This window comes from Oncorhynchus nerka, linkage group LG15, assembly GCF_034236695.1.
Source record: "Oncorhynchus nerka isolate Pitt River linkage group LG15, Oner_Uvic_2.0, whole genome shotgun sequence".
Classification (NCBI taxonomy): Eukaryota; Metazoa; Chordata; class Actinopteri; order Salmoniformes; family Salmonidae; genus Oncorhynchus; species Oncorhynchus nerka.
The window spans coordinates 24728513-24743187 of NC_088410.1; the positions used below are offsets into that span (position 1 = coordinate 24728513).

At 44.1% G+C, this 14675-nt stretch overlaps 1 protein-coding gene and 1 long non-coding RNA gene across 2 annotated transcripts in view; both read right to left on the minus strand.

The window, feature by feature from the left end:
* Positions 1–14675, minus strand: part of LOC135560148 (uncharacterized) — a 630141-nt gene that overhangs the window by 403606 nt on the left and 211860 nt on the right. The window lies entirely within an intron of this gene.
* Positions 30–14675, minus strand: part of glis2a (GLIS family zinc finger 2a) — a 45175-nt gene continuing 30529 nt past the window's right edge. Inside the window, 7 exon segments of the mRNA XM_065001333.1 lie at positions 30–3444; positions 3872–3990; positions 5279–5412; positions 6564–6749; positions 7970–8065; positions 8068–8162; positions 8677–8850. Of these exon segments, the coding sequence (XP_064857405.1) occupies positions 2717–3444; positions 3872–3990; positions 5279–5412; positions 6564–6749; positions 7970–8065; positions 8068–8162; positions 8677–8845 (1527 nt within the window). The 5' untranslated portion in view covers positions 8846–8850 and the 3' untranslated portion in view covers positions 30–2716.

Genomic DNA, 14675 nt, shown 5'->3' on the forward strand with positions numbered 1-14675 from the left:
CACACACACAGGTGACACAACAATGCCACTTAATTTGTTTATCTTTGTTTATTGACGTCACGTCTTCGTCATTAACGACACATTCCGTTTAACAGTCCTCGTAAAAAAAACTGAAAGCACACAATGCTATGATGTCACCAATCACACCTTCTGTCATCTCTAAACAGTCAGTCATGTAAAGCGTTGACCCTTTGGAACAAATACCTACATTTATACATTTGCATTACATGTACCTGTCCTTCATTGAATGTGCTGTGTGCATTTTCAGGATATTTCACTTATGATACATACCAGGCACTTGGAAACATAAAAAAATACATCATAATAATTGCAAATCTTAATGTGCAAACGAGGATAAGAAATGATATCAGATGCTGGCCTGCAATAGGGAGGCCATAGTGTCATGTTAACCCTTTGTGCATATGTAGACTTCATATGTACATTCACCTCTGTCCTATTTGTACTTTCTGTGTTACCTCAATATGGGAACCTGAAGTCTCGGGTTCTTACAGTTCCTGGTTTGTAACTACATTTCAATTCAACTGGTCGAGTTGCACGTTGTTACATTGTACTTACAACAACGACTAAGTATTATTTTGAGTGATTTGTCTGTGAATAAATACAAATAATGAAGGTATTATAAGTACTACACAGTTATGTACACACTTCTGTTTACATTGGGTCTACTTATCTAATCAATAAAACATGGATCAAATAGAAATCCCTAACTTGGCCAATAATACTGGATGCCAGGTAAGTTGTGCAGATCAAATACCAATCCCTACCTTGTGTTGGATAAGCTATTAGCAAATAATACTTTTATGAGGTTTGTCGGCTTTATTGAGAAATGTCTGTCGCACAAAGGGTTAATGCGTCATCGTTGGGTTTGTAGATCCTGACATAGGATCCTTGTCTTTGTATGCGCCCCAAATGGCAACCTGGTCCCTATGTAGTGCACTACTTTTGACCAGGGCTCTGGTCAAAAGTAGCACACTACATAGGGAATAGGGTGCCATTTGGGACAAAATAAGCTAGAGAGAGGAACTACTTCAACATTCAACAGAAACGTCTCGTCTTAACCAGAAAGACAAATAAAACTGGTTTTACTTGTTTGCAGAAGTGATGAAAAGACACAGATGTTATACCTATACAAACCGTTCCACTCATTACCTTGTAACTTCAGGAGCCTATTCCCTACAGAAGATTTTAAAGGCTGTTTGCTGTTGGGACCACACCAGATTTGATCCATTTGTAGGGTAAAAACATACAAGATATAGGTTAATTTAAGCTTAATTCATTCAACGTTATTGAATTTGATCGTCAGTCATAAAGCATGAGGTATGCGACTGAAATGGCACACTATTCCCTTTACAGTGCACTACCTTTTAGGGAATACTATACAGGGATAGGGTGTCATTTCAGATGCAGCCTAGGTGTGTGAAGCCACTGCAGGTCAAGTAGGTTGGTTGAGGGGAGAGGAAGGTGCAGTTCATTGTCAGCGAAACATCATAGCCTTTCTTAGCCAAACCACACCTCTGTCGTCCTGGCAACCAACCTTACAACTATGCAGGTGGCAGTCACATGACAATGGAACTAAATACCACATTCTTAGCTCAGAGGACCCCAGGGTAACCGGGTAACATGAGTGAAGGCTACCCCTAGCCCTGCCTGTGTAAAAAAAAAATATATATAACAAAGGCAAATCCTAAACTTCCAGTTACATTTGAACTTTGTCATCAATGTTTGACTAAAGTGGAAGTTAGAATCCACCCCATTGACGCATGTAGAATGTAGTTTGACATACGACATGCTTCAACAAGACTGTGTTTGCTCTGTAGTGTGTGTACCACAGATTTCCACTGACTACCTTGTAACCTTGGGAGCCTATTCCCTACAGGGGATTTTAAAGGCTGTTTGTTGTTGTGAGTCTAGAGACTGAGTAGAGGGGGAGGACGGAGAATAAAGTTGGCCCTAGACACTGATCTAAGGTCATTTTCGCATTTTCTAATGGTTAAGGATGGTACGCTGACCCAAGATCTGTGGCTACAGACAACGTCCACACAGAACAATTCAGTTCTGATGTGAGGCTAGAAAGATTAGACAAAATTTACCTGACTCTCTACCTCCCCCTGGTGGCCATAATAGTTAAAGACAATGAATATAAACCCACTGTTATAGTGACTATCCAGACTAACAGTAGCTGTTATTGGTTATAGTCCATAGGGTCTGTGCTGCATACAAATGATGACTAACAAAACACACAGGAGCATATTACCTCAATTCTCTCAATAACTGCTGCTTCTTCTTTACATCATAATGGTGATTACATAAATCCAACTGTGTTGCCACACAAATCATTTGGGAATGTCAATTAGGGATGTCCATTGGGAAAAGTCCATTGAAAAAGTCCAGAGGGATTGTTTGAGGTACATTTCCATAGTTTTCTTGTTGTTTTCTTCAGCCAGCTGTTACTGTTTTGTGTTGAAATGATCAGAGTTTTTTCATGTCTGAAAAGGAGAATTACCTTTGACCCCCACACAGCTTTTATAAAGCACCTAACCCTCCCCCTCCACACACACGCACACCAACTTTCAGCTCCGAGGCATCGTTTAGGCACAAACACACACACAGAAACTTACACACACACCCTGTCCCTTGATCGTAGCAACAGGCGTGTGAGCACGTGTCCCAAGCTGAGCACACACACACCATGGCCCTAGCTGACAACAGCTGGTTTGAGCACCAGTGCCCCAGGGGATTGAATCACCACCCAGGAGGGGAGGTCCCGCCCCGCCCCTGTCCCTCCGTACCCTCCCGCAGACAAATTCAATACCTCATCCTCCCTCTCCTCTTCACATCCGTCCTCCTCCTCCCCCTCCCTCCTGCTCTCCCCTCTCCCTAGCCGCCCCAGACCCATGGAAGCCAACCCAAACACGGATGCAGTCGAGAGTCCAAACGGGAGCAGGGAGGAATCACACCAACCCAATCCCCCACCTCCACTACCTAGTGAGAACAAAGAGGCTCCAGGGTGACCTAGTCTGCTGAGATCCAGGGGGCCACACATGGCCGAGAGAGGCAGCGAGGCCCCTAGATGGTGGCCCCCTAGGAGAGAAGCCATGGCGGCCCCTCCTGGGATGATAATATGGGCCCCGCCGACATAGCCCATCTCTGAGACCCCTCCACCGTTACCTCCGTGGAGACCACCCCCTTTGAGGAACACCCCGAGCCCAGCTGAGGAGGCCTGTTCCTGGGTCACGACGAAGTGTCCGTGGGCCTTGATGTGTTTGCGGAGGGAGCTGGGGTCGGTGTAGCGTTTAAGGCAGCCAGCCATCTTGCAGTAGTAGGGCTTGTCCACGTAGTGGGTGCGCGTGTGCTTGAAGCGGTCGCTGGAGTTGGAGTAGCGCTTGCTGCAGCCCTCGTACGGACAGATGTACGGCTTCTCTCCTGGGAGAGGGAAAGAGGAGAGAAGGATGGATGTGAATTTTCATGTCAGCTGACAGATCTTCAGATTTTGGAATGCATATGGTATTAGCATTTCTTCTTGGACAGGCATGTCAGAAAAGCATCTTTAAATGACGGTGTGCATTAAAGATGATATGCCGGTGTGTGTGTGTGTGTGTGTGTGCGCGCGACATGTATGCATGCCTTTAATCTGACCCGAAGTACCCCACAACCACAATAAAAAACACTGCGAGAGGTTCTGACAAAGAGACATAACAGCACAGTGGACTCTTACCCCCGCGGTTTCCTAACCCCGCGAGACAGCCTTTAGAGGGGAAATAAACAGCTGTTCTTTAGCAAAAATAATCAAACTGACCTGTGTGTGTGTACTGACCTGTGTGTGTGTACTGACCTGTGTGTGTGTACTGACCTGTGTGTGAGCGTGTGTGTATCTTGAGGTTCTCCAGGCGAGAAAAGCTCTTGTTGCAGGTGGGACAGTGGTGAGGCTTCTCATTGGTGTGAGTCCTGATGTGGATCAACATCTTGTACCTGGGGGGGATCACACACACACACACACACACACACACACACACACACACACACACACACACACACACACACACACACACACACACACAGAGTGAATAAAGCTTTACACATATATATACAGTGGGGAGAACAAGTATTTGATACACTGCCGATTTTGCAGGTTTTCCTACTTACAAAGCATTTAGAGGTCTGTAATTTTTATCATAGGTACACTTCAACTGTGAGAGACCGATTTTTGGTATTGGACTGCTGAGGACTGGGGTAAAGTGCTTTTCTCTGATAAATCCCATTTCCGATTGTTTGGGGCATCCGGAAAAAATCAGCTACCATCAGTCCTGTGTCATGCCAACAGTAAAGCATCCTGAGACCATTCATGTGTGGGGTTGCTTCTCAGCCAAGAGAGTGGGCTCACTCACAACACAGCCATGAATAAAGAATGTTACCAACACATTCTTCGAGAGCAACTTCTCCCAACCATCCAGGAACAGTTTGGTGAAGAACAATGCCTTTTCCAGCATGATGGAGCACCTTGCCATAAGGCAAAAATGATAACTAAGTGGCTCGGGGATCAAAACATCGATATTTTGGGTCCTTGGCCAGGAAATTCCCCAGACCTTAATCCCATTGAGAACTTGTGGTCAATCCTCAAGAGGCGGGTGGACAAACAAAAACCCACAAATTCTGACAAACTCCAAGCATTGATTATGCAAGAATGGGCTGCCATCAGTCAGGATGTGGCCCAGGAGTTAATTGACAGCATGCCATCAGTCAGGATGTGGCCCATGAGTTAATTGACAGCATGCCAGGGTGGATTACAGAGGTCTTGAAAAAGAAGGGTCAACACTGAAAATATTGACTCTTTGCATCAACTTCATGTTGATTGTCAATAAAAGCCTTTGACACTTATGAAATGCTTGTAATTATACTTCAGTATTCCATAGTAACATCTGACAAAAATACCTAAAGACAATGAAGCAGCAAACTTTGTGGAAATCAATATTTGTGTCATTCTCAAAACTTTTGGTCACGACTGTACACGGATTGAAGTGGATTTAACAGGTGACATCAATGAGGGATCATAGCTTTCACCGGGATTCACCTGGTCAGTCTGTCATGGAAAGAGCAGGTGTTCGTAATGTTTGGTACACTCAGTGTACGTCTTTATAGTAATATGTTAAAAAAAGAGTCAGAACATGTTTTATCCACTTTTAAATCTGATTAGGGGCACCTTCATATCTGAAGATCAGAGACCCTCATACCTATACGCTGAAGAATAAGCCCCTCCTACCTGGCGTTGAATCCCCTCCCGTTGCGGGCACAGCCCTCCCAGTGGCAGCAGTACCCAGAATCCTTTTCAGGTTTGACATGATAGTCATTGATGTGATCCACCAGGTCCTGTAACGAGTCAAACAGCAGGTGGCACTAGAGAGCAGAGAGAGAGGGGGGAAGAGAGGGATGAGGGAGAGGTAGAGAGAAGGGGAAGGAGAGAGAGCAGAGAGAGAGGGAGGAAGACAGGGATGAGGGAGAGGTAGCGAGAAGGGGAAGGAGAGAGAGCAGAGAGAGAGGGGGGAAGAGAGGGATGAGGGAGAGGTAGAGAGAAGGGGAAGGAGAGAGAGCAGAGAGAGAGGGAGGAAGAGAGGGATGAGGGAGAGGTAGCGAGAAAGGGAAGGAGGGAGAGCAGAGAGAGGGAGGAAGAGAGGGATGAGGGAGAGGTAGAGAGAAAGGGAAGGAGAGAGAGCAGAGAGAGGGAGGAAGAGAGGGATGAGGGAGAGGTAGAGAGAAAGGGAAGGAGAGAGAGCAGAGAGAGGGAGGAAGAGAGGGATGAGGGAGAGGTAGAGAGAAAGGGAAGGAGAGAGAGCAGAGAGAGGGAGGAAGAGAGGGATGAGGGAGAGGTAGAGAGAAAGGGAAGGAGGGAGAGCAGAGAGAGAGGAAGAGAGGGATGAGGGAGAGGTAGAGAGAAAGGGAAGGAGAGAGAGCAGAGAGAGGGAGGAAGAGAGGGATGAGGGAGAGGTAGAGAGAAAGGGAAGGAGGGAGAGCAGAGAGAGAGGAAGAGAGGGATGAGGGAGAGGTAGCGAGAAAGGGAAGGAGGGAGAGCAGAGAGAGAGGAAGAGAGGGATGAGGGAGAGGTAGAGAGAAAGGGAAGGAGAGAGAGCAGAGAGAGGGAGGAAGAGAGGGATGAGGGAGAGGTAGAGAGAAAGGGAAGGACAGAGAGAGCGAGAGGGAGAATAGGGAAAGAGTTCATTTAGACTAGAGCATTTCAGGTAAGTGAACTGGAGCTGAGCATATGATACATGTATATGCTGTATATGAAAAAGTCATACTCATACTTTTACACATTTGAAGTACATGCTGACAGTTATCGCAGTGCAATTCAGATAGTAATGTGTTCTGAATCGATGGATGGATGTACATTTGTCGGGAACATTATGAGTGTGTGAGTACAAAGGAAATACAGGTATAAACAGTAAACTGTTGCGAAGAGTTTTGCAACGTTACGATTCTGAATGCATCCCAGGGTACTCTAGCCCATCCACACACACACCCCCTCTCCTGTCCACTTGTCAATCACATACCTTCATCCAATGGCAGGCCAGCTGCTCGTCCGATGAGGGATCGGGTGACGCCCGCTTCTCCCCGGGCTGACCAATGAACATGGAGGAGGGCAGGTTGAACCCGCCCCCTGTGGTCCCGATTGGCAGGAAGATCTGGAAGCCCTGCGGAGAAGCACCGCCTTCCAGGTAACGAGGGAGAGCTGCTTCCTGAGAGAGAGAGAGAGAGAGAGAGAGAGAGAGAGAGAGAGAGAGAGAGAGAATGATGATGAGAGTGTGTCAACTAAGGGCACAGTCCGTCTGCCTGCCTGCCTGCCTGCCTGCCTGCCTGCCTGCCTGCCTGCCTGTCTGTCTGTCTGTCTGTCTGCCTGCCTGCCTGCCTGTCTGTCTGTCTGTCTGTCCTCCCATCTGTCTGCCTGCCTGTCTGCCTGTCTGTCTGCCCATTTGTCTGTCTGTCTGTCTGCCCGTCTGTCTGTCTGTCCATCCGTCTGTCTGCCCACCTGTCTGTCTCTTTGCCCATCTGTCTGTCTGTTTGCCCATCTGTCTGTCTGTCCATCTGTCTGCCCATCTGTCTGTCTGTCTGTCTGTCCGTCTTTTACCCCTCCAGCCCTGTTTTAAATCTGATTAAGTGAGAACCACAGTATGCCTGTGTGCAGACAGCGTGCTGGCAAATTAGATTCACTACAGATTTAATTCACTTCTGTCCACTATGTGTGGAGTGTATTCACTAATCAACTATCCCACATTCTGACTGGACTGCCTGCCACACGTAGACACATACGCACAATACACATGCACTCACACACTCCCTAAGATGAACCTCTATACTAAGAAGCGCTATAGAGAGAACTCTCTTCTCTCTTACTAAATATTTTTTTCCCTTCAGACACAAAATATGTTTCTCACACCACGGGCTGTATTCACAAAGTCTCAGAGTAGGAGTGTTCATCGAGCATCAATTCTGCCTTTTAAATCATAATGAATAGGTTAGAGGCTCCTACTCTGAGTGTCTTTGTGAATACAGGCCCGAGTTTATTACATACAGGCTCATCCGGCTGTCACCCCACCCATCATTGCACATTGGTTTGACTCAGAGTAGGATCAAGTTGCCCCTACACATACTGACCTAAGATCAGTTTTACGTTATTCCCCTGACTATGTTATGCTTGTATAAGCTGATCCTAGATCTGTAGCTAGGGGCAACTTCTTCCTCCCTGTCACACACGCACGCACCAGTGGAGACTGCTGAGTGGAGGACGGCTCATAATAATGTCTGGAACAGAGTACATGGATTGGCATCAAACACATGTAAACTACGTTCGATGTATTTCATACCATTCCACTTATTGCGCTCCAGTCATTACCATGAGCCCGTTCTCCCTAATGAAGGTGCCACCAATCTCCTGTGGCACGCAGACACACTGACTTACCCTGGAGTAGATGGGTGTGGCTGGGCTGCAGCTGGGTGGGTAGTCCAGGGGTGAGGAGGGGGAGGCAGAGGGGGAGGGTGCATGGCGGGAGGAGGGGAGGGAGAGGGGGAGTGTCGGAAGGAGGGGGAGAGACTCAGGTCCATGGCAGGGGGGGTGCAGGAACCTGCCCTCTCCTGGTGGTACAAGGGGGTACCTGGTGGGGGGAGAGGGGGTGAGGTCAGCATTGGTTAGCAAGGCTATCTTTGGTTAGCAAGGCTATCGTTGGTTAGCGAGGCTGTTGTTGGTTAGCGAGGCTATCGTTGGATAGCGAGGCTGTCGTTAGTTAGCGAGGCTATCGTTGATTAGCGCGCCTATCATTGGTTAGCGAGGCTGTCGTTGGCATAATACTGAGTGTTCAGCTGCAGTCTGCAGTGCCACTCTGCTGTCCATAATGACACACTCACACTCCATAACGACATTTTAAGTGTATACAACAGCGGGTAATGAGAGGAGCATGATGTTGATTTGAGACGTGGTCCATGTCCCAAATGGTACCTTTCCCTACATAGTGTACTACTTTTAACCAGAGTGCACTGTAAAGGGAATACGGTGCCACTTGGGACACACACATGGACTCACTGGCCTCTAAAACAACTAGAAATTAATAGAGGGATTTGTGTGTGTGTGAGAGAGAGCGAGAGAGAGAGAGAGAGAGTGTGTGTGTTTACCTGGAGAGGGAGGTGGTGAGGGGTAGGTCATCGGTAGGTTACGTAGCAGACGTTGTCGTGTGGCACTGAGGGGGGCGCAGATGGAGGCCGAACATGCCCTCTTTCCCAACCTGACCCTCCCATTGGCCTGTGGAAGCTTCAGGTCCAGAGGCTCGTCCAATGATACCATGGCAACTATAGTATTCCCACCCACCAGTAGAGAAGGGACAATCATAATGCTCGTTAGTGAAGGCCATAACCAATCAAAGAATAACAAACAATCACATTTCCACTAGTAGGACAGGAGTTTTTCTAACCATCTGACATGACTAGGAACAACTCTGGTCTTTCCTTTAACTATTCCCCAGTCAGATCAGCTGATCAGGAACAACTCTGGTCTTTCCTTTAACCTTCCACTTTTCAGGGAAGTTAGGAACAAATATACACACGCAGTTAGAAAAGCTAAGGCTAGCTTTTTCAAACAGAAATTTGCATCCTGTAGTACTAACTCAAAAAAGTTCTGGGACACTGTAAAGTCTATGGAGAATAAGAGCACCTCCTCCCAGCTGCCCACTGCTCTGAGGCTAGGAAACACTGTTACCACCGAATTTCAATAAGCATTTCTCTACGGCTGGCCTTGCTTTCCACCTGGCTACCCCTACCCCGGTCAACTGCCCGGCACCCTCCACAGCAACCCGCCAAAGCCCCCACCATTTCTCCTTCACCCAAATCCAGAAAGCTGATGTTCTGAAAGAACTGCAAAATCTGGACCCATACAAATCAGCCGGGCTAGACAATCTGGACCCTCTCTTTCCAAAATGATCTGCCGAAATTGTTGCAACGCAGGTAAAACTAAATGTATGCTATTCAATCGATCACTGCCCGCACCTGCTCGCCCGTCCAGCATCACTACTCTGGACGGCTCTGACTTAGAATACGTGGACAACTACAAATACCTGGGTGTCTGGTTAGACTGTAAACTCTCCTTCCAGACTCACATTAAGCATCTCCAATCCAAAATTAAATATAGAATCGGCTTCCTATATCAGTAACAACTCTGGGTCTTCCTTTAACTTCCCCAGTCAGATCAACTGATCAGTAACAACTCTGGGTCTTCCTTTAACTTCCCCAGTCAGATCAGCTGATCAGGAACAACTCTGGGTCTTCCTTTAACTTCCCCAGTCAGATCAGCTGATCAGTAACAACTCTGGGTCTTCCTTTAACTTCCCCAGTCAGATCAACTGATCAGTAACAACTCTGGGTCTTCCTTTAACTTCCCCAGTCAGATCAGCTGATCAGGAACAACTCTGGGTCTTCCTTTAACTTCCCCAGTCAGATCAGCTGATCAGGAACAACTCTGGGTCTTCCTTTAACTTCCCCAGTCAGATCAGCTGATCAGTAACAACTCTGGGTCTTCCTTTAACTTCCCCAGTCAGATCAACTGATCATGAACAACTCTGGGTCTTCCTTTAACTTCCCCAGTCAGATCAGCTGATCAGTAACAACTCCAGTCTTTCCTTGAACTATTCCCCAGTCAGATCATCTGATCAGGAACAACTCTGGGTCAATTTTTCTATATTTATCCAACTTTAAATAAATCCCAATAGCCCCACTTCTGTAATTCTGTAGATCTGAATGGAGTAGATAGTATAGTAATCCAAAAGCTAAGTATTATAATATGGTATGGTTATTCTATCCTATAGCTAAGTATTATGGTATGGTATGGTTATCCTATCCTATAGCTAAGTATTATGGCATGGTATGGTTATCCTATCCTATAGCTAAGTATTATGGCATGGTATGGTTATCCTATCCTATAGCTAAGTATTATGGGATGGTGTGGTTATCCTATCCTATAGCTAAGTATTATGGCATGGTATGGTTATCCCATCCTATAGCTAAGTATTATAGTATGGTATGGTTATCCTATCCTATAGCTAAGTATTATGGTATGGTATGGTTATCCTATAGCTAAGTATTATGGTATGGTTATCCTATCCTATAGCTAAGTATTATGGTATGGTTATCCTATCCTATAGCTAAGTATTATTGTATGGTATGGTTATCCTATAGCTAAGTATTATTGTATGGTGTGGTTATCCTACAGCTAAATATTATGGTATGGTAATCCTATAGCTAAGTATTATGGTATGGTAATCATATAGCTAAGTATTATGGTATGGTAATCCTATAGCTAAGTAGTGTGGTATGGTATGGTTATCATATATCTAAGTATTGTGGTATGGTAATCATATATCTAAGTATTATGGTATGGTAATCCTATAGCTAAGTATTATGGTATGGTAATCCTATAGCTAAGTATTATGGAATCGGTAATCATATAGCTAAGTATTATGTTATGGTAATCATATGGCTAAATATTATGATATGGTAATCATATAGCTAAGTATTATGGTATGGTATGGTTATCATATATCTAAGTATCATGGTATGGTATGGTAATCATATTTCTAAGTATTATGGTATGGTAATCATATAGCTAAGTATTATGGTATGGTAATCCTATAGCTAAGTATTATGGTATGGTATTCATATATCTAAGTATTATGGTATGGTAATCCTATAGCTAAGTATTATGGTATGGTAATCATATATCTAAGTATTATGGTATGGTAATCCTATAGCTAAGTATTATGGTATGGTATGGTTATCATATATCTAAGTATCATGGTATGGTATGGTATGGTAATCATATAGCTAAGTATTATGGTATGGTATGGTAATCATATATCTAAGTATTATGGTATGGTAATCCTATAGCTAAGTATTATGGTATGGTAATCCTATAGCTAAGTATTATGGTATGGTAATCCTATAGCTAAGTATTATGGTATGGTAATCATATAGCTAAGTATTATGGTATGGTATGGTAATCATATTTCTAAGTATTATGGTATGGTAATCATATATCTAAGTATTATGGTATGGTAATCCTATAGCTAAGTATTATGGTATGGTAATCATATTGCTAAATATTATGGTATGGTAATCCTATAGCTAAGTATTATGGTATGGTAATCCTATAGCTAAGTATTATGGTATGGTATGGTTATCCTAGAGCTAAATATTATGGTATGGTAATCATATTTCTAAGTATTATGGTATGGTATGGTTATCATATATCTAAGTATCATGGTATGGTATGGTATGGTAATCATATAGCTAAGTATTATGGTATGGTATGGTAATCATATATCTAAGTATTATGGTATGGTAATCCTATAGCTAAGTATTATGGTATGGTAATCATATTGCTAAATATTATGGTATGGTAATCCTATAGCTAAGTATTATGGTATGGTAATCCTATAGCTAAGTATTATGGTATGGTATGGTTATCCTAGAGCTAAATATTATGGTATGGTAATCATATTTCTAAGTATTATGGTATGGTAATCCTATAGCTAAGTATTATGGTATGGTAATCCTATAGCTAAATATTATGGGATGGTAATCATATATCTAAGTATTATGGTATGGTATGGTAATCATATATCTAAGTATTACGGTATGGTAATCCTATAGCTAAATATTATGGGATGGTAATCATATATCTAAGTATTATGGGCTAAATATTATGGGATGGTAATCATATATCTAAGTATTATGGTATGGTAATCCTATAGCTAAGTATTATGGTATGGTATGGTTATCCTAGAGCTAAATATTATGGTATGGTAATCATATTTCTAAGTATTATGGTATGGTATGGTTATCATATATCTAAGTATATCTGGTATGGTTATCATATATCTAAGTATTATGGTATGGTAATCATATATCTAAGTATTACGGTATGGTAATCATATATCTAAGTATTATGGTATGGTAATCCTATAGCTAAGTATTATGGTATGGTAATCATATTGTTAAATATTATGGTATGGTATGGTTATCATATATCTAAGTATTATGGGATGGTATGGTAATCATATATCTAAGTATTATGGTATGGTAATCATATTGTTAAATATTATGGTATGGTAATCCTATAGCTAAGTATTATGGTATGGTAATCCTATAGCTAAGTATTATGGTATGTTACTGGGCATGAATACAATAGCGTGACCCAGATCCAAACTGCTTTTCCTCAGTAGCCACAGGCAATTAACTGTAACATTGAGACATGGCTCTCTGTGCATATTTCCATCAACTGGGTGGGACTGGGTTTGTTCAGAAGCAACTTTCTCACACGCAACATGAGCTTTCACACACGTTACACACACACATCCTTCTACACACGCACAGAGGCCTTTACACACACATCATGCTAAACACACACACACATACACGCAAATGTTGCACACACAAGAGCTTTTGCACAAACATATTTGTTACACACATAACAAAAACCCTAGTACACACACACACACACACACACAGATTTAAGACATGGATGTAAAAACACTACAGCTATTGGGAGGGTGAGGGGCTGGTTATAGGGGTGGTGAGGGTCTGGATATAGGGGGGTGAGGAGCTGGTTATAGGGGTGGTGAGGGTCTGGATATAGGGGAGGGTGAGGGGCTGGATATAGGGGGTGAGGGGCTGGTTATAGGGGGGGGTGAGGGGCTGGATAAGGGAGGGTGAGGGGCTGGATGAGTGGGGGGATGAGTACAGGGCAGAGTATGTGTTTGTTCGCCCCATACACTTCCTCACTGAGCCATGGGATGGGGTCAGCTGCTCTTTGTAGAAAGAAGCCCCTCTCTGCTTCTCTCAGAGAAGCCTTTGTCCCCCTCTACCTCCCATAGAGAAACAGACTGGGACAGTGTGGTGTGTGTCTGAATGAGATATTTGTGTCTCCCTTGGGCCTCCCATGTTCGACACACATCTACACTCCCCTCTAACCTCCCCTCTTACACTCCACTCTACACTAAAGTCTACACATACACCCACTCACACTTGTCTCAACAAGCCCACTTGCTATCTCTCTGTCTTTCATCCTATTCATCCTATTTGCAATTACACACACACACACTGTCCCATTTTCTCATACGCTCAGACACACACACGTCAGCAACTCCCTGTACAGTACAGTGGTTCTGTGAGAGAGAACCACACGTCTGTTAGGGCTGCTAAGCGCTAGTGGAAGACTAGGGGAAGATCCACCCAGTATCACATCATGCTGCGAAGAGTACATGTCTGACCTGTCAACCAAACGCTCACTTAAGATGCCCCATACACACAAACACTCACACTGTATGCACACACACACACATATACTGTATGAACGCACGCATACACACAGTATGCATTGCACTCACGCACACACAAGTGTGTACGTACACACTTGCATATGCGCACACACACACAGAGTCAGCAAAAAAAGGTTTGACCCAGTGAACTCCTTAGTAAGCGTCAAATCCTGACTCCAGATTTATGTGAGTGACTGTGTGAGGTCAGTCTAACACGGATCTGTCAATGACATCAGTGTGTAGCTGGTGGTGAAAGCTTGCACAGAAGAGGTCAGTGACAGTTAGTTCAGGTGCTGGGGGGGAGACGTCACCATACTACACCAGCTGCAGCCAGCTTCAAAACAACACACACACACACACACACAGTTTCATGTATTTATTCACAAAGGCAGCATTTTCATCTACTGACCTCTTTCATTAAAGCTTCCCTTATCAGCTCCACATTAATGTCAACGAAGGGTAACAGGGCTATTAGAGCCATAGACTCTGGTATATTAACACATTGTTACAGTAAACCCACTGAACTGGAATAAGTGTAAACCTGTTGGGAATCACACTGCAATTGTATAATACAGAAAAGATCTCCAATATGCAGTAATATAGAACAGACTCCTCACCACAATGAAGTCAGTGTTACAGTTAGTTACACACACGGTAGACATACAGTACACACACACACACTTCTCACTGCGTGCCAACTCACCACAGTGGCTCTGCATTCCATAAGAACCTCCCTAACTTCTCACACACACTGCTATTCAGAGTATTGTTGAGGCATGCACATATACCACCATATGTATGCAGACA